The sequence below is a fragment of the Saimiri boliviensis genome, chromosome 3 (assembly GCF_048565385.1).
Source record: "Saimiri boliviensis isolate mSaiBol1 chromosome 3, mSaiBol1.pri, whole genome shotgun sequence".
NCBI lineage: Eukaryota > Metazoa > Chordata > Mammalia > Primates > Cebidae > Saimiri > Saimiri boliviensis.
In genome coordinates this window covers 62,656,786-62,677,389 of record NC_133451.1, presented here as the reverse complement: position 1 = coordinate 62,677,389, position 20,604 = coordinate 62,656,786, and the positions used below count along the sequence as shown (strand labels likewise).

Here is a 20,604-nt window from a genome sequence, read left to right as displayed (position 1 = left end):
ATGTGGGAGGAAGACATTGCAGTGAGCCAAGATGGCATCATGGTACTCCAGCCTGGTGCCTGGTGACAGAGTGAAACTCTGTCTCAAAAAAAAAAAAAAAAAAAAGAAAAAAAAAGGAAAGAAAAGAAAAGAAATAAAGATGCTGTCTTAAAAAGTACTATGTACTTTTAATTCACTTGACAGTGTTTAAACTGTCATCAACAGCTTAATAGATACCAGAAAAGGTGTAAAATGTGTAATATAATGTCACTTAATTTTCAAATCAACTGTATAAGGCAGATGTTATTCTTATCCCATTTTACAGAGGTTTAGCAATGTTGAATAATTTTATTGTGGTTATTTGGTTCCACAAAGATTAGACCCCAGGTTTAGTCTTACAACTGTCAATATACCCATTAACATGGCTGTAAATGAGCTGAACACCATTTTTTTTTTTTTTGCCTCAAGTCTCTAGATAAAGAATAACACGTCTCTTAAGATTAATACTTCTTTTTTAAAATTATTGCTATTTTTTATTTTACTTTTAAGTTCTGAAAACTAACTTCTGTTTCAAAAATCAGATGTCTAGGATATTTCGACGTTCTTCTGTAGGCAATCGATATATCAAATCTCATGTTATCAAATTAAGGTAAGTAAACTTGGTTTGTAATTTCAAGTCAATATTGTTAAGATGAGGTATTTGATGTACCTAATTGCTCAGCTGTCTTGAGCAAGTCTTTACAAACAACACACAGATTTCATAAATCTTGAGCAGCCCAAATTTTCCTACCTGTTTCCCAATCACAAGAGAAAAAGGTAAGGTGCTTTGTGACAAGAAAATTTCAGCTATTGGATAGAAAAAAAGGAAAAAAATATAGGAAACAGGGGGATGACACAGCTAACATTTCCTTCTCCCCGACCTCTTAAGCTAGCAGCTAAGTAGAACTGAACGTCTTTTTTTGTTTTCCTCATTTTAAGCCTACCCCACCATCAGACAATGACATTCTCCACAGTAGTTTGTCTTTCATGACAGTGCATGTTTATCGTTGTTTTAAAATGGCTTTTCATTTTGATGCTTTGGTGAAAAATATACAAAAATGAATCATGAAGTTATTTTCAGAGACTAATATTACTAGAATCCATCCTGAATATGTTTTTATATGTTGTCTAAAAAGTTTAGATTCCATAGTGATATATGTCTATTTATAGATACATTTATAATTATATATTTGCTTGTTTCCTTCACTTCTTGGTGATAAAGTAAATATAAATATGACTAATGATTGAGGACCCCCTGTCTTTTCTTTTTCTCTTGCACTTCTTTCTTTAATATCTTCTTGATTTTTTCTTTTTTCCTTTCTCATTTCCATTTTTCTCTCCTCCCTCCTTCTTCTTTCCCTTTCTCCCTTTCTTCTTTTCTTTTATCTCTCAAATTAAATTCATTTTCAAAAGATTACTTGAGGCTTTCTAATCCTACACATCACAATATAAATTCACGTGTTTGAAGTGTTTATCAAATGATTCTCTTTTATAAAAAGTACTTTCTTTAATCATTTATCTATTAACAGACCACCAAACACCAAAATACCAATGCTTTAATATAGTAAAGGTTTACTTCATTTCCATGATACAATCCAAAGAGTCAGAAGTTGGGGCAAGGGTGTGGATGCCAATCGGGATTATGAAATGAAATTGCCAGATGGATATTGTGTAGCTGGTTGGCGGGCAAGGGAAGAGCGAGAGCAAGGAAAATGCTAGGGGAGGTTTTGCTAGAAACCAGACCTGGAAGTGGGGGACATTATTTCTTCCCATATTTCATTGGCCAGACTCATTAGAAAGTTTCAATAAATTTCAAGAAAGCCCAGAAAATGGAATCTACCTCTGTGCTCAGGAGACAAAAGAAACTGTGTTTGGTAAACAAAAGCCTCTTCCCTGTCACACCGATTCTAAAGAATAGTGGTATTAGCTATAGTTTTGCCCAAATTGCCTTAAAAAGCAAGGTTTGTAAGTACATATAAAGCATGATTTTATGAGCATCTCCTCCTGCAAACCCCTTGAAATTATGAGCTAAGTAAGGGCAGTGAACTGCTGTTTTCAGGTATATATTTATCCAGTAATTCTAGCATGTTGTCTTTATTTCTTCTACAGTGCTTCCAACACTTCCTGGTTATTATACACTCATTTTTAATCTCTGTATTTAGAGAACTTTAAAAATCTGGTATTCACATATATCATCCATTATGTTTTCTTAAGTTTAATATGAGTCCTAATAGGTTAAAGTCATTAATGATTAGATAAATGGTATTTTTCATCTGCTTTTTTGCTCTTCAGTCCAGATGAACAAGGTGTGGACATTCTTATAGTACTCATGTTTCGATATCCATCTACTGATAGTGCTGAACAAATCAAGAAAAAAATCGAAAAGGCTTTATATCAAAGTTTGAAGACCAAACAGTTGCCTTTTACCATAAACAAACCGTCATTTAGACTCACACGTAAGTCTTTTATTTTTACTTGACACTTTTGTGATTCCCTCCTCTTATAATTATTTTTGTTTTTTGTAAGCACATATATATATATATCAACATGAAATAAAAGTTTCAGTATTATTTAGTATTACATGTTTTTTGTTTTTTTTTTTTAATTGTATCTTAAGTTCTGGGGTACAAGTGCAGAAAGTGCAGGTTTGTTACATAGGTATAAATGTGCCATGGTGGTTTGCTGCACCCATCAATCCGTCATCTACATTAGGTATTTCTCCTAATGCTAATGCTATCCCTCTCCCAGACCCTCCCTACTGACAGGCCCCAGTGTGTGATGTTTCTCTCCCTGTGTCCATGTGTTCTCATTTTTCAACTCCCACTAATGAGTAAGAATGTAATATTGGGGTTCAGGGGTTCAGGGTGCCCTCAGCTCCCCTGAGAGGACATTTCTCCAGGTTTTTGGTCTCCTGCTCTCTCAAGAATGAGAGAGGGGACCACAGAGCAGTGCACAGTAAATGCTGGACTCAAAAGTGTTTGTAGAAAGTGATTTTTTTAAAGAGAGAGAGAAAGAGGAGAAGGAGAGAGAAAGAAACAGCTAACTCTCACCCTGAGTGAGAGAATCCAGAAAGATGGAATCCAGGAGAGGAAAGCAGCTTCCACACTGCGTGGAAGGGAATAGAGAGAGATGGAGTTTAGGAGGGGAAGACAGGCTTCCAGGAGAGAGTGTGGAAGGGAACTCCAGAGGGAAAATCTAGGAGAGAGATGGCTTCCACAAAGGGAGTGTTCGTGGATAGGGACCCAAATATGGAGTCTAAAGGGGTGTGGAAGAAGGGGACTTTTAACCTGGGAGGGACCCCCACCTTCTCTAAGACCCTGGGCCAATGAAAGGAGTTCCTTAGAATTTCTGCTGGAGTGATTGACTTTTAGTTTCTTCCTGTGCCCGTGAAATTTAAACATCAACCGTTGTTAAATCTCCCGGATGGAGAGAGGGGAGGGGGGTGTGGTGTTAGGAAATTCTTGTCCTTAAAACTACAACCCCTTATGGACCCAGAAAGAGACCACATTCCCTCAAGAACATGTGGTGTTTGGTTTTCTGTTCTTATGTTAGTTTGCTGAGAATGAAGATTGTATATTTAGAAAACCTCATCATCTCAGCCCAAAATCTCCTTAAGCAATAAGTAACTTCGGCAAAGTCTCAGGATACAAAATCAATGTGCAAAATCACAAGCATTCCTATACACCAATAACAGAGAGAGAACAAAATCATGAGTGAACTCCCATTCACAATTGCTACCAAGAGAGTAAAGTACCTAGGAACACAACTTACAAGAGAAGTGAAGGACCTCTTCAAGGAGAACTACAACCACTGCTTAAGGAAATAAGAAAGGACACAAACAAATGGAGAAACATTCCATGCTCATGGATAGGAAGAATCAATATTGTGAAAATGGCCATACTGCCCAAAGTAATTTACAGATTCAATGCTATCCCCATCAAGCTACCATTGACTTTCTTAACAGAATTGGAAAAAAACTACTTTAAATTTCATATGGAACCAAAGAAGAGCCTGCATAGCCAAGACAATCCTAAGCAAAAAGAACAAAGCTGGAGGCATCATACTACCTGACTTCAAACTATAGTACAAGGCTACAGTAAAAAAAACAGCATGGTACTGGTACCAAAACAGATATATAGACCAATGCAACAGAACAGAGGCCTCAGAAATAACACCACACATCTACAACCATTTGATTCTTGACAAACTGGAGAAAAACAAGGAATGGGGAAAGGATTCCCTATTTAATAAATGGTGTTGGGTAAACTGGCTAGCCATATGCAGAAAGCTGAAACTAGATCCCTTCATTGCATCTTATACAAAAATTAACTCAAAATGAATTAAAGACTTAAATGTAAGACCTAAAACCATAAAAACCCTAGAAGAGAACCTAGGCAGTACCATTCAGGACATAGGCATAAGCAAAGACTTAATAACTAAAACAGCAAAAGCAATGGCAACAAAAGCCAAAATTAACACATGGGATCTAATTAAACTAAAGAGCTTCTGCACAGCAAAAGAAACTGTCATCAGAGTAGACAGGCAACCTACATAATGGGGGGAAATTTTTGCAATCTATCTATCTGACAAAGGGCTAATATCCAGAATCTACAAAGAACTTAAACAAATTTACAAGAAAAAAAAAAAAACCTCATCAAAAAGCAGGTGAAGGACATGAACAGACACTTCTCAAAAGAAGACATCTATGTAGCCAATAAACATATGAAAAAATTCTCATCATCACTTGTCATTAGAGAAATGCAAATCAAAACAACACGGAGATACCATTTTAAGCCAGTTAGAATGGTGATTGTTAAAAAGTCAGGAAACAACAGATGCTGGAGACAATGTGGAGAAATTGAAATGCTTTTACACTGTTGGTGGGAGTGTAAATTAGTTCAACCATTGTGGAAGACAGTGTGGTGATTCCTTAAGGATCTAGAACTAGAAATACCATTTGACCTGGCAACCACATTACTGGGTATATACCCAAAGGATTATAAATCATTCTATTATAAAGGCATTGCACATGTAGGTTTATTGTGGCACTGTTCACATTAACAAAAACTCAGAACCAACCCAAATGTCCATCAGTGATAGACTGGATAAAGAAAATGTGGCACATATACACCATGGAATACTATGCAGCCATAAAAGAGGATGAGTTCATGACCTTTGCAGGGACATGGGTGAAGCTACAACATATTTTTTCATATTTTACTAGGGCTTTTAATAAGATTTCTAAACTTTCTTCCATATCATATATTATTGGATCCTTACAAAAGTTCCAAAGGGTAGGTATTACTTTCACCATTTTACAGGTAAAGAAGCTGAGACTCAAGGATGATGTGAGACATTGGATTAGAATTAGACACAGGTATTATGACTCACAGAGGTCTTTACAGATTAGTTCTGGGGGTTCTTTTTTATAGTATCAAAGAAAGACATCTTTATGAAGGTTTGCCCCTATAGGAAGAGCCAGTGACATGAAGTCTAAAGAGGTTCTCTAGCTTGTTTTCCACTTAAAATTATTTTTCATTAATTTCCTTATTTATTCCTCACAGGATGAAATCAGGAAAGTTCTTGTTTTGTTTTCCTCCCAAAGTGGAAGAAAAGGAAGTTCAAAAAGTTTGGGAAACTAAAATTCAAACTACCTTGCAGCTAGTTGGAATCTAAGCTGAGAGACATTTTTATTTTTCTATGCCAATGTGTAATTAAAAGTAGGAAAACAATGTGTTTCAAATAAGATTTTAAATGTCGTGGTCAGGAACTGTGTCTTTTTCTTTTTTTTTTTTTTTTTTCTGAATGTCACTAGACAATTAAACTTTTATTGAAGCGTAAATTGTGGTACAGAAATACATTTCAACTGATTTAAAGTCGAACTGTGTCTTTTTCTTTTCTTTTTATTTATTTATTCATTCATTTTTATTATTTTCTTACCCCTCCCTCAAACACTAGCATGCATCTCACATGTGATAGGTTCTCCAGCTCCATTTATTGCTTCTTGTTTTGTATTTCCAAATTTAGTTACTTCTGATTTGATACAAAAAAGAGGGGAGAGGGACTTGTATTTTGGACCCCAAAGACTTCCCCCTTCCCAATAGCCATGCAGTTATTTAGGAAACAAGTTATCTAAAGTTAATTTTTTGTTCTTAGAAATCAGAAAAGCTTTTTAAATATATTTTGAGATAGAATCCCTGTCAATATTAACTATGTTTTTATGAAGTAATTAGAAATAATAGAGAGTATGGTATTCACCTTGATTGTTAATCAGTTATATCCCAAAGTAAAACAAAGTATTTTCCAGCATTCTATGAATGGAAATCTCAATTCCTGATGATGTTACTGTCCCTAAGCCACAATCATATATCCTAAAGTAAAATATCTATTATAAAAGTGACATTATATTATGTTTACTGAGTTGTTACAGTTGTAGAGTTTCTTGTACAATTTATTTAAAACACTTTGGATTTGTTGGTTACATACAATGATTTTTTTTATGATACAAGTTGTTTTAATACCAAAATATCTATATTCTCTGACCATGGTCAATAATGAAGATTTAACTGTGTGTTTTCTTCTGCCACATACATGTCTTTTGTTAAATAAAGATAAATACCCCTGAAACCTCTAGTAGGAATAGGGCTCACATCCCTTTTTGGGGGAAATTCAATGTTGCTGATAAAATTGCTGTATAATTCTCCGTTTTCTCACTGACAAACAAAAACCAATCACTAACCCAACAAACATCTAATGTAGCTGAGTTATAATGAACATGAGTGAATAAATTTGAAGGGAAAAAAGATGTCATAGAAGTGAAACATAAAATGAAGTGAAAGGTTGTATATGGCTGGGGTCAATGGACTCGTATGTGAAAGAACTTCATGTCTGTAATGTCTGCTGCCTGAGCTACAACCATCCAAGCCATTCATGAGATCCTCAAGGAGACAAGGTTATCAACCTGCATTGACTAAATTCCTACTCTGTTAGACCAGGGCCTTGAAATTGGGCCTTCAGGGGTCTGTGATGCATTTAGCTCTATAGAGCTACCATTTCAAACTGACCATTAAGAATATGCCTAAAACCACATAAGTGGGTAAACATTAGTTGTGATGGGAATTGGAGATTGCTCCCCCAGGTTATATTGAAGCCCCTAAGGAAAGCAGTCAGGAACATTTATCCTTATTTATTATTTCCTACTTTCTGTTTCTTATTCCTGAGCAAAATCAGAAAATAAAATGCTCTTTGATTTAATTTTAAAGGAAATTATACAATTTGACTCAAAAATAAAATTAGAGTAAAGGGTTATTTATACATTACTTGGTTATGAAAAATCTCATGCTCCCTTGAAATATGTATGCTTTGGATAATTAGCATTTCTATTAATGACCAGTTGAACAAGGTAACATGAAAATGGGAATATATTCTTCTGCCAACTAACTCATGTTTTGCTTATTCCAGCTATTGACAGCAAAAAGATGAGGAATCTTCTCAACAGTCGTAAGTTCCAAAACCCACAATTAACTGTTTATTTCACAGTGAAAGATCATGAAAAGAAGTCATAGAAAAGTTAGCAGTAAAATTTACCAAGCTTTTAAAAACTCATTTCATATTTTTGTAAGCTGAAGACTTAATCTTTTTATTTGTAGTAATTTATATCAAATACAATTTTAAGTTTATATGACCTATGAGATGTGATTTAAAACATATACTATTACAGATATTATATTAATATTCATTATAAATAACTTTTAATACTCTGACAATTCAAGAGAGTGTTTTAAACTGGTAACATTTAGGCTTTAATTTTTTTTAACTTGCTTGCATTTTATTTGAAGTATTATATTCTCTGCCTCTTCCTGCTCTGCACACTACATTCCAGCATTGCTACATAGTTAAGGTCTATTGTGGACAAACATGCCCATTAAAAATGTAACACTTACAGGTGTCTTTTAAGATTGACTTGAAATCTAGTCAATTGAGGATTTGCTATCAGCGAAGAAGACTTTTTTTGAAACTAGTTTTTCAAGTTTTAAGAGACCGAAGAGGTCAATATCTGTTAAAATACAGGGCTTTGCAAACACAATAAATTGATTCTCTTTAGTTATTAGTTACGGGAAAATCATGACCCACGTTTAATATTGGGCTGTTTCTCAGTAATAAGGATACTGCCACTAGTTTTGGTGTGGATCCTCCTAATTTCGTATCTCACTCTGTCACTTACCAGCTGGGTGATCGCCAGCAATGTTCCCTCTTCAAGGCTTAATTTTCTCATCTAAAAGGTCTGTTGTTATAAATACATCTAATTCACAAAGCAGGTCTATACATTTTTGGTGTTCGATGAATTATCTATCTATGTATGCTTTATAAAGAGAGACAGAAGTTAATTCCTGCCCTGAATGCCTTGAAATGTTAATAAGCATTTTTTCTGAACCTCAGTAGGATCAGCAGGACCTGTATCAAATAAGCTCAAAGGCTGAGTGCTATGAATGGTTCACAAGGTAGCAGGGACAGGGGGACAAGGGATTGTCTACAACCAAAGCAAATCAGAATATCCTTTTTTCCTCCTTGTGATGAATACAAATCAACATGTATTTCTGTGGCAGGCTGTGGAATAAGGATGACATCTTCAAACATGCCATTATCAGCATCCTCTTCTACTCAAAGAATTGTCCAAGGAAGGGAAACAGCTATGGAAGGGGAATGGCCATGGCAGGCCAGCCTCCAGCTCATAGGGGCAGGCCATCAGTGCGGAGCCAGCCTCATCAGTAACACATGGCTGCTCACAGCAGCTCACTGCTTCCGGAGGTAAGTCAAACAAGGCTGCTTGAGCCCTCTTTTCTCAGACCTCATCTGCCATTGATTTAGTGCATTGAAGAGTCCAGTCTCGCCAGTTTATCCTTTGCTCTGTCCAGGGAAGACCCAGGTGTCCCCTAAATGGATAATGCTTGCCCTGTGCCCTATCTATGATGCTTGGTTTTTGTTATTTAAAGTTCTTATTATATATTTTCTTCTATTATCATGACCCTAGTACTATCTTTCCCACTATATACTATATAAAATAACATGTAGATTATTTTAGTGTGAAGACTATTATACATGTAACAAGTTTAATCTCTTTTACATCCTCAAAAAGAAAGTCACCTATTTTTTTTCCCCACTTAATCCATCTAACTTCCCACTGTCAGCATTGCCATCACTTTACAAATAAGAAAAGAATCGGAGGTATTCCTCTTGAAGTTCTGTCTTTTCATTGCATTCACTAGGAACCCTGCAGGCTTGTATGGTCCAGAACGGTGTGTGGAAGGTGGGAGAGACCTCCTGCCTTGTCTCACTGCCCTCACCGTATTCAAGACTGGTTATGTACAACCGAGCAAAATTTGTAAACCTCTTAAATCTCAGATGTGTCAGTTCCTGTACAAAGACATGCACAGGCACACTAAAGCCCCAGGAGGTCAGGAACGCACCATCTTTCTTCCCTGAGGTTTTACCATCAGGGTACAGAAAGCTTTTCCTTTAAACTCTCAAAGACAAAACTCTAAATAAAGACTCTTTGCCTGGCCTGTGGCACTACTTCATCATCCTGCATCTTATTAAAGGAGCCTATCTTTGGTGATTCTCAGAGGCTCTTTGTCATCCTTGTAAGGGTCACATCCCAGGTGATTCCAAGATACTAGGTGATTATCTGTTGCTTCCTCATAGAAGAGAAGAGAAAAGCAACTCACTTATATGTGCATATGTACAACTCTCAAAATAACCATGATTATGCCTTAGGGGCAAATTTGAGTCCCACTCACTTGAGAAGGTTTTTAAATTTTCTCATGTTCATACAGTCCTCCAACCTTTGGACTTCTGTTTTTGTGAGAATGTCTTCCACTTTAGTTTATAACTGATCTCTCTTTATGTAAATTAAAAATAAATAAATCCAGAATGCCAACTTAATATTTAGTGAAGAATATAAGCTGTGGCCATTGGAATACTTATTTCAGCAGGTCCAGTGCAGGCTCTGGGTAGACAGATCTACATGGGAATTGGCCATTGAGATTGATGAAATAAAGAGTACTGGTGACCTTGATAAAAAAAGTTTTTCTGGTGTGATAGGGATGGGAATGGATTCAACAGAGAATGGAGGGAAGATTAGATGCAGTAAGTTTTAAAATCACTTTTAAGAAGTTTCTAAATGAAAGGGATCAGAGAAATTTGACAGTTGAGGGCAGTTGTGAAGTTAAAGGAAGGATTTTTTAAAATATGGGAGACAGATTATAGCATATTTTATGCGGATAATAAACCGAAAGAGTTGGGCAAAGTGAGGATCACAGAGAAAAATGAGTGCAATTTGGGAGTGATAAATTAATAATTTCATATAATCGCACAATGTGGCGTACTTTTGTTAAGGAAAACTACATGGTACTTTGAAGATAATATCGCATTACTCACATCTTTAAATTTCTATAAATTTATTTTTTCTGCAGAAATAATGTATTTTCAAAATCATGTTTAAGACAAACCTCAGCACCTTTCTGTCTATGAAAAATGATTCCAGTCTTTGCAAAACAGTATGGGTGGGGAAAACATTCTTGATTGGACCATCTCCTTTTGGCACTAACCAGTGGCGTGTCACGCACCTGCACAAGTCACTGAACTTCTGGGTCTTAATTTTCTTATTCATAAAACATATTGAATTGGCCTATCATGTGAGGCTTCCTCTCTCATTGGCAGCCCATAAAGGAATGGGATAATTTTTATTCTCTATCTGATTCATTTGTGAACTCCTTAAGGCCTGAAGTCCTGTATGTCTTTATATCTGTGAGAATTCTGGTATCTAGTGTCTAGTTTTCAAATGGATGCTTCTGTCAGTCCTAAGATTTCTGGTTTGAATAAAATCTTATCTTAATGTGTAAAGAAGTAAAATAGATGAGAGAGTTTTCCCTCCCATGTCCTGGGCTCTGTCTGCTCATTTTTAGGGCAGTGCGGCACTTAGGAAACCACTGATCTTTCAGTTTTTTTTAAATTTCATTTTAAGGTTGTTAATTCACCAACATAGTAATCCTTTCTTCACCCAGAGAATTTTAAGTTACTATATATTTCCAGTCACTCAGGATGAGGATAACTTTAGAAAAAAGTACTGGGCATTGGAGGACCATAAGGAAGTACAGAGATGATAGGACTAGGTAGAATTTGCTGGTGATAATACATCTTGTGGGAGAGAAAAGCACCTATGTGAAAGGAGAACCGAAAGTCTAGTGAGGGACTGACCAGGCCAGATCCATGGGTGGTAGAAGCATGACTTTGAGTTAGGATTACTTAACCCTTGTATCTAAGGGAGGGGTATGGGAGGGATATGAGAATAGGGTGGAGAAAAAGCCCTGTGTACACACGAAGGTTTGCAAAGCAACAAGTTACATTTCACTTCAAAGAACACAGTAAAACCCAGTAAAATAAGAGCCAACAAGTGAGTCATAAAATAAGAATGGGTTGATGATGTGACATGGAGAGAAAATCCCTCTTAGTATGTATATTATCCAAAACAAATCAAAATTAATTTCTACACAGTTCATTGAAATTCAGGAAGAAAGAGAACCTGAAAAGCTCCTAGCAAGCAAAAAGTTTAAAAATTGGAAACTAATCATATTAATTATTTGTACATAATTGTAATAATTTTAAGAACTATTTTTTCCTATTTTATTATCAACTACAAACTTTGTTACCAAAAGGATGTTTCAGGAGCATAATACTGATAGTTGGAAAGAAATACAGTCTCAGTCTTGTTCACAGAATTAAGTCAAGCATCCCAAATATTACTTTTTAATTTTTTGCAGAAATAAAGACCCAACTCAATGGATTGTTACTTTTGGTACAACTATAACACCACCTGCAGTGAAACAAAATGTGAAGAAAATTATTGTTCATGAGAATTACCATAGAGAAACAAATGAAAATGACATTGCTTTGGTACAACTCAGTACTGGAGTTGAGTTTTCAAATATCGTCCAGAGAGTTTGCCTCCCAGATTCATCTATAAAGTTGCCACCTAAAACAAGTGTGTTTGTCACAGGATTTGGATCCATTGTAGATGATGGTGAGTAGTTTCAACCTAATTTTCTTAGCACAAAAATGTCTTGAGATAAACAAGCTATCTATCTGAAGGAATTCCTCTTAAGCTTTTTGTAAAAGTAATGGTCTTTCCAATGTGTGTGGCCTTGGGCAGAACAGGAGACTGAGTATTAAAAGTAAAAATCAAGTCCTGTCTTTGAGTTCACAATTGGAGTAGTGGTGGCCAGGTGCAGTGACTCACTCCTGTAATCCCAGCTCTTTGGGAAGCCGAGGTGGGTGGATCACATGAGGTCAGGAGTTCAAGACCAGCCTGGTCAACATGGTGAAACCCCCATGTCTACTAAAATACTCCAAAAAAATAGCCAGGTGTGGTGGTGTGTGCTTGTAATTCCAGCTACTTGAGAGGCTGAGGCAGGAGAATTGCTTGAACCTGGGAGGTGGAGGTTGCAGTGAGCTGAGATCTCGCTACTGCACTCCAGCTCAACTCCATCTCAAAAAAACAAAGAAAGAAAAAGGAAGGAAGGAAGGAAGGAAGGAAGAAATCTCCACAATTGGAGCTGTGGTTAAAAAAAAAGTCAGGGAGATAGACTAATATAGAAGGAAAAAACTGCGTCAGGTGATATAAGAAGGGGCAGAACACTACGGGAGTGCAAGGCAGTAAGTAATCACAGATTTTGTCTTTCCTGGATGTAAATGTGTTACATGTACTTTAAATCACATATACTTTATTTCAATCAGCATATGCCTAAAATCACAAATGTAATGATGGCCTTTTCCTTTGTTTATTTGAATCTTTCTCATTTTATGAGAATTTATGATGGTCATAAACATTAAAATGTGTTGCAAGTATTTTGAGCATTTTTATTTTGGTTAGTCAATAAAATCTGTATCTTTTTCCTCTGTCCCACCTCCTAGGGGTGTTAAAAGACATCAAGTCTAGTAATTGTATAAATTAAAAACCAGAACCTAAAATTTCTAGATACTAGTACACTCTACTTTAAAGAGAAAGATTAATGAAATGTTTTAATTAGAAATAAGAATACTTAAGTTTCTATCAAGGCTATCCTGAAAAAAACTAGTGCTAATATATCTTAATCTATGTCTTTTTTGACAGAATTTTATTCTATGAAAAGTTTTCCAAATGCCCCATACATGTCCATCTTGGCTTTGTGAGAGGTTCTTTAAAGTCTCTTAACAGCTAGCTCGGGGGTAGTACCAGTGGCTTCAACCCAGAGCCCTATACTACTTCTTTTCTGTATTCAACTGTGCAGTATCCTCTCCTCCTAAAACTCAGCCCTGTTCTGTGTTGTTATCAGATCACTAGCACATATTGGGCATTCATTTTGTTTCCCATGCTATGAGACACCCCTAAATAACATATAACAGAGTAGAGTAGGGTGAATAGATCTGTGCAGCTGTGTCCTGGTTTCTACTTAATAGCTTTTGGAATGTCAGTGAACTTCCATGGGCCTTGGTTTCCTTACATGGAAAATGTGGCAGTTGGACCAGATCAATGTCATACTCTATGAGTATCTGAGGACTACAGACCTTCTCCTGACGAAAAAAAATGCATGTATATGTAATATTTTGCATGTAGTTTTAAGACTCCTAATATCCTTGAAAGATCCACAAATGTTATGTAATATTGGGACATGTATATTTATGGCTCCTTGCATGTAGACATTTATGGCACAGAAAATAAGATGATAGCTCTTTGGCTTTTGCTACTGGAAATATAAAATTTACAATGTATGTTTCTTTTATGTCTTAGATATAGTGTATTTGAGGAATACTATTTATTTGTTTGTCCATTTGTGCAATAGGACCTACACAAAATAAACTTCGGCAAGCCAGAGTGGAAACCATAAGCACTGATGTGTGTAACAGAAAGGATGTATATGATGGCCTGATAACTCCAGGAATGTTATGTGCTGGATTCATGGAAGGAAAAGTAGATGCATGTAAGGTAAGTTTAAAGTCAAGGCCAAAAGCTTATAAGGAAAGTTTGCATTAGCTGTTTCTGAGTTTGGCATATATTTTACCTAGGAGAAAAAAAAAAAAGACATCTCTTTCAATGAGAATGACGTTTATTTAATAATCATAACAATAAAAATAATTGTATTGAGAGTTGAATATACACTAAGCCAAAAATTAAGCACATTTTTACATTATTTTATTTAATATGAGATAAAAGCAATATTATAATTATCCATATGCATCCCCCAGCCTCCTAGTCATTTTCCTTCGCCCCTCTCATTCCTTGATGACAGTGACACCTGAAGCAGGTTTTCTCTCCACTCTAAGCCCTGCATTATCAACACCGACCTGTTTAAATTGTGGACTGAGTTCCTAGACCTCCTCTTCTCCACTGATCCTCTATACTCTTCAGCTACTTCAGACCCTCCTCTTTAAAGTCACACTATGGGCCTTGTCCTCAAAAACTGCTCCATCTCCAAAAATGCTAATTTGCATCTTCCTATTTGACTACTACCACCCAGTGTTTCCCCCTTGCTTTTTAACTACTGCTACCTATGTTATACCCTAGTCTACCAACTCTCACTCCCAACATGCACAACCTACACGTATATTCCTCGTGTCCTTTCTCTGTTCTATTTTTCTCCTTAGCCTTTGTCACCATCCAGTATGCAGTATTTTTATTTGTCTAGCTTATTGTCTATTTCTCCACTAACTAAAATGTAAGTTTCATGAAAGAAGACTATTTTATTTACAGCTATGTTCTCAGCACCTACAAGTGTGTGGTGAAAATATTTGATGACTGATTGAATGAAAAAGTCTTTTATCAACTTCATAGACATCTCTTGTCCATTGATTTCTCTGTTTTCTGACAGTTCATTAATCTTTTCCTTTCTTCCATCTACTTTTCCAGCTCAGATTTCACTGTCCATTATTTTTTATTGATAAATCATAATTGTATTACATCTATGGAGTACAATGTGACATTTTGATACATGTATACAATGTGGAATGGTTAAGTAAAGCTAAGTAATCTATCTGTCATCTCACTTAACTTTTTTTGTGATAACATCTAAAATTTACTCTTAGTTATTTTGAGATCTATAATACAGTATTTTTCATTATAGTCATCCTGCTGTGTAGTAGATCTCAAAACATATTCCTCTGCACTGAAAAACTTTGCACCCTCTAACTAGCAACTCCCCCTTCCCTCACTCTCTACCTCCCTAGTCCCACCCAGACTCTGGTAATCATCATTCTACTCTCTACTTCTATGAATTCAACTTTTTTAGATTTCACATATAAGTGAAATGACATAATATATGTCTTTCTGTGCCTGGTTTATTTCACTTAGAATATACGTAAAGTCCTCTGGATTCATTATGTTGTCACAAATGGACAGAGTTTATTCTTTTTATGGCTAAATAGTAGTTCATTTTGTATATATGCCATATTTTCTTTATCTCTTCACACACTGATGAACACTTAGGCTGATTCCATATCTTGGCTATTGTGAATAATGCTGCACTGAACACAGGAGTACAGATATTTCTTTGACATATTGATTTTAATTTTTGGGGGATATATTCCCAGAAGTGGGGTTGTAGATCATATGGTAGTTCTGTTTTTAACTTTATAAGGAACCTCCCTAGTGTTTTCCATAATATTTATGCTAATTTACATTCCCACCAAGAGTGTGTAAGAGTTCCCTTTTCTCTGCATTCTCATCAATACTTATCTTTTATCTTTTTGATAAAAACTATTCTACTAGGAGTAAATAGATATCTTATTGTGGTTTTAATTCATTTCCCTGATGATTTTTAATACTGAGCATTTTTTTCACGAACCTGATTTTAGATATAACAACTTATCAAATGTTTGGTTTGCAAACGTGTTTTCCCATTCTGTGGGTTGTCTCTTTACTTTATTAATTGTTGTTTTGTTTTGCTTGCTGTGCAAAAGCTTTTCAGTTTGATGCAATCTCATTTGCCTATTTTTGCTTTTATAGCCTGAATTTTTGAGGTGATATTCAAAAATCCTTGCCCAAACCAATGTCATAGAGCTTTTTGTCTGTTTTTTTTTTTTTTTTTTTTTTTTTTCCTAGTATTTTATAATTTCAGGTTTTAGGTTCAGAATTTTAACCCACTTTGAGTTTATTTTTGTACATGGTATAAGGGTAAAGGTCTAATTTCATTCTTCTTTTTTTGTGTATGTGTGTGAGACAGAGTCTCGCTTTGTCACCCAGGCTGGAGAGCAATGGTACAACATTGGATCACTGCAACCTCTGCCTTCCAGGTTCAAGCTATTCTCCTGTCTCAGCTTCCTGAAAAATTTCCTCAGTTTTACTCTTATGCTCCTCTCATGTGTTAGTCAATTGAGACCCAGAATCATTTCTAATAAAATGCTAATCATGTCAAATCTCTCTCTGAAATACTTCAGTGGCTTACCCTTAGTCTTAAGAAACTGAAACTTCTAAACAAGACCTACAAGGCTCCACATGGACTCGTCTTTCCTTATCTTCCAGACTCTTCACACACTATTTGCCCCCCTTACACTCCTCTTTCCACCACCTCCGTTTTTAGGCCCTTGAATTTGCCAGGCTCCTTCATGACACAGGGTATTTGCAATACTGTTCCCTCTGCCCAGAACACTCCTAACCCCAACTTCCCTTGTGGTCAGCTCTTCTTCCTTCAGATATCAGCTCAATTATACTCATTAGGGGAACTTTCCTGTTTTTCTTTGACTGTCAAATTTCTCATTTGTTTGTAGGCTTATTTAATAATGTTGTTTTTTTTAACCTAACCTTCAAACTCTAGGAGCATAGGGTCCTGTCATTTTTGGTCATCATTTTGTCCCTAATAGACAACAAATTGCCTCAGACATAGAATAGGAATGCAATAAATAATTAAATAAATAGATAAATAAGTGAAGAAGAGGCACAGAAAGCTTAAGTATCTTACCCAGGGTCGCACAGCCAGTAATTAATAGAGCTGGGCCTGAAACAGGTAGAGTTCAGCTGCTGAGACCACACTTTTAATGACCACATGTTTATTTGTTTATTTACTTAATATTCTTTGTTCTTTTTGTTTTCCAAAAGAGATTTAAAGGAGCTTATAAAAATTCAGCAAGAAAACTAATTAGAAATAGGTGAGTAAAAGAAAAGGAGACAAACCGGACACGGTGGCTCATGCCTGTAATACCAGCACTTTAAGAGGCTGAGGTTGGTGGATTGCCTGAGATAAGGAGTTCAAGACCAGTCTGGCCAACATGGTGAAACCGTATCTCTACTAAAAATACAAAAATTAGCTGAGCGTGGTGGCGCACCTGTAATCCCAGCTACTTGGGATGCTGAAGCAGGAGAATTGCTTGAACCCAGGAAACAGAGGTTGTAGTGAGCCAAGATCGTGCCACTGCACTCCAGCCTGGTGACAGAGTGAGACTCCATCTCACACACAAAAAAGGAAACCAGGAATAGGTCCATAAAATACAATCAAGGTGACAAGATTTGGAAGAGATCCTTGAAAATTTCTACCTAGGCTTACAAATGCTAATCTCATATTTAGCATTTTATGTACATAGTTACTATACTATGCTAAATGGATCTGGTCAAACTAGGGAAAAAAAAGAAAAACTAAGGATACTGAAACAGAAATAATGCAACCATTTCCTGTGAATGTGTGTTCGCCTTCCAAAAAAAATAATGCCCTTTAAAGTTTAGCAGAAATTTTAATTCAGTTGAGAGACCCATTAAATAGTCTGAAATCTGGCTGTGGTCTGTGTACCAATTTTCATTTTTTTCTGTGAACATCAGATTACAATACCTTCCCATTGAATTAAAGTAGAGTTAACAATTTAAAATGTTTTTATTTCAGGGTGATTCTGGTGGACCTCTGGTTTATGATAATCATGACATCTGGTACATTGTAGGTATAGTAAGTTGGGGACAATCATGTGCTCTTCCCAAAAAACCTGGGGTCTACACCAGAGTGACTAAGTATCGAGATTGGATTGCCTCAAAGACTGGTATGTAGTGTGGATTGTCCATGAGTTATACACAAGGCACACGGAGCTGAAACTCCTGCAGATTTTGTGTTATTTATATTTATGTAGTTTGGATTAGTGCTTTTGGTTGCTGTCAAGAAACCCCTCAGACCCGGACAAATCTAATATCCTGAGGTGGCCTTTATGCACGTAAGACCAAACTCTGTTTACCATGAGGGAAGAAGACAGCAAATGACAGATAGCACCTATTCCTTACTCACAAGGGAAACTGCTTGTGATACTTCCTAATAAGATAAATAAGTGGTTTCCCTCATTCGAAGATGGGAACATCATTTTCCACAGGATATGAAGAGCTGCCAGTGCTGCCAAAATTGTACCTCATATAATACCTGGAGCACCTGAGATTCTTCCTTGTGAAAGAAGTAGTCTTCCTTGAAGACTCAGAACTTCAACATTTAGAACTAATAAGTGGACATTCAGTGTGCAAAAATGGAGAAGAATGGGATTTGCAATATGACTTGAACTCTAACCTGGGCTTATATCTAATAATACAGAGGACTATCATTAACCTCAAGAGTTGACATTTAAAAAGTATTTAAATGTATCTGAACTTGCTATTAAGACAGTGTTATATACTCAAGCACTAACTTCAGGAAGTATATTGTGTTGTTAAGAAGCATTTCTGATTTATTCTTAAACGGCATCTTGCCATCCATATGTTAGTTGCAGTCAGCCTAGAAAGGGGGAAAAAAACTTGGGAGCGTTTTTCTATGAGTACAAGGAGGATAATAGAAGCGGATGAAGGCTAGGAGAGTTGGTTTCAAATAATTAGTAACAGGACAAGCACTCTAATTTTTTATGAAATGAGCCACCCAATTATTTACTTAGAAATATTTATACCAGTATATGGCAACTGGTACTTTTGAAAGTCTTCAGCTCTCTGACAAGTCCGTCAGAGTATCAGGTCAGCTGTCTATTAGAATATCAGAGCTGATCTGTGTAAAGCTTTGTGTGAAGCACTTAGGACAGTGCCTGACATATACTATGCACTAAATAAATCATTGTTACATGGAAGTGAATGCCTTGGCAAGCTTTGAGATAAATGAACTCAATTTTTCAGATAAGTGTTACGTACAGCTCAAATCTTAATGATGGTAGTAGTGGTAGAAAACACGGGTTTTGAGCCAGTCTGCTCAAGCTGGAACATTGTCTCTGCCTCATATGAGCCTTGTGTCCTTGCTCAAGTTACTTAACACCTCTCTTCATTAACTCTTTCACCTCTACAACGGGAATAAAAGTGGCACTACCTCATATAGTTATTCCGAGAATTAAGTGAATTAAAACAAGTAAAACACTTGCAATACTGTCTGCACACAGTAGGGTCTCAATATGGATTAGCTACTATTTATCATTAATAATGTGTTTTAGAATCAATAAAACTTACCATACTATTAAAAAATTGATCCTTGCTTCTTTAAAGCCATGTAATTGATTTCAAAGTACTTTTAATTACATGGTAAAACAAATTTGGTGAGCTACTAGAATTTTTTCAAAATCACTTTTAGGTTTCAATATATTTTGAACTATGTCTGCTTATAGACAAGTAGTCATCAGCTGTGACAATCATCTGTCAGCATGGTTGTGACTACACAGATGCATCCATACTCATCTATAGACCTTAAATATGAGATTAGATTTGCTGCTCTGATTTATTAGAGAAAAATCTAGACTATTCATTTCCCTAGAGTTGGAACATTTTGTTAGTTTACATGTGTTTATATGTAATATATATAAATGAGAGAAATACAACTAAAAATATCTCCCAGTTATTATTTATATCTCAGTAAGATATAAACACAAAAAGCTTATCATGCACATTTCCTCTTTAAAAACAAAATGTCATCAAATTTCTGAGTCGATGACTAGCAGTAATAACTAAATACCACCAGAGAAAGCCGAGTAAAAACTTAAATTCTTACATTTCCTTCCCTTAAACTCCTATAGTTTGCATATAGTACAGAAACATTTAAAGTTTTCAAGAATATTTAGCATATAAAAGATGGGCTTGATTGATGATGAGCATATTTCATATTAAAGCTAACCAATTCCTTTAGGAGAAATGGGAAAGCAAATCTGTCTACCAAAAGGTCACTTTCTTCTATGTAATTTCTGTAACAGTGGATATGTGTTTTGTGTAATTTTATTTATATTTGATAAGACTGTGATACCTTTTTGTGTATAAGTATCTGTGAAACTATGTGTACTGATTTAAATATTTCTGTGCTTAAGTCAATTGAGCTCAGTGATATTTAAGCACAAATGAGAGAAATAAAAAAAAAGGTTAAAAGAAAATCTAATAAAAAGAAAAGTGGATTTTAAAAAATAAATTTCTATGTCCTGTTTCTAATTAGGTGTCTAACTTATTGAATGATTTTGTAGGAATCATGTAATTTTTTTTACCTGATGTTTTCCATCTTCCAAATGGGACATTAAGCTGTCTACCTTATGGCATTGTTGTGAAACTTTTGGGATTACTAATAAAGTTGAAGATTCAAT

The 20,604-nt window shown here is 35.7% G+C and overlaps 1 protein-coding gene across 1 annotated transcript in view; it reads left to right on the top strand.

Moving 5' to 3' along the window:
- TMPRSS11F (transmembrane serine protease 11F) overlaps positions 1–20,414 on the top strand; it is an 80,335-nt gene extending 59,921 nt beyond the window's left edge. The window contains exons 5-11 of the mRNA XM_003931897.4: positions 561–628; positions 2,311–2,474; positions 7,480–7,518; positions 8,625–8,826; positions 11,838–12,097; positions 13,896–14,038; positions 17,919–20,414. Coding sequence (XP_003931946.1) covers positions 561–628; positions 2,311–2,474; positions 7,480–7,518; positions 8,625–8,826; positions 11,838–12,097; positions 13,896–14,038; positions 17,919–18,077 — 1,035 coding nt within the window. The 3' untranslated portion in view covers positions 18,078–20,414. The remainder of the gene's footprint in view (positions 1–560; positions 629–2,310; positions 2,475–7,479; positions 7,519–8,624; positions 8,827–11,837; positions 12,098–13,895; positions 14,039–17,918) is intronic.
- Positions 20,415–20,604: the final 190 nt, after the last annotated feature.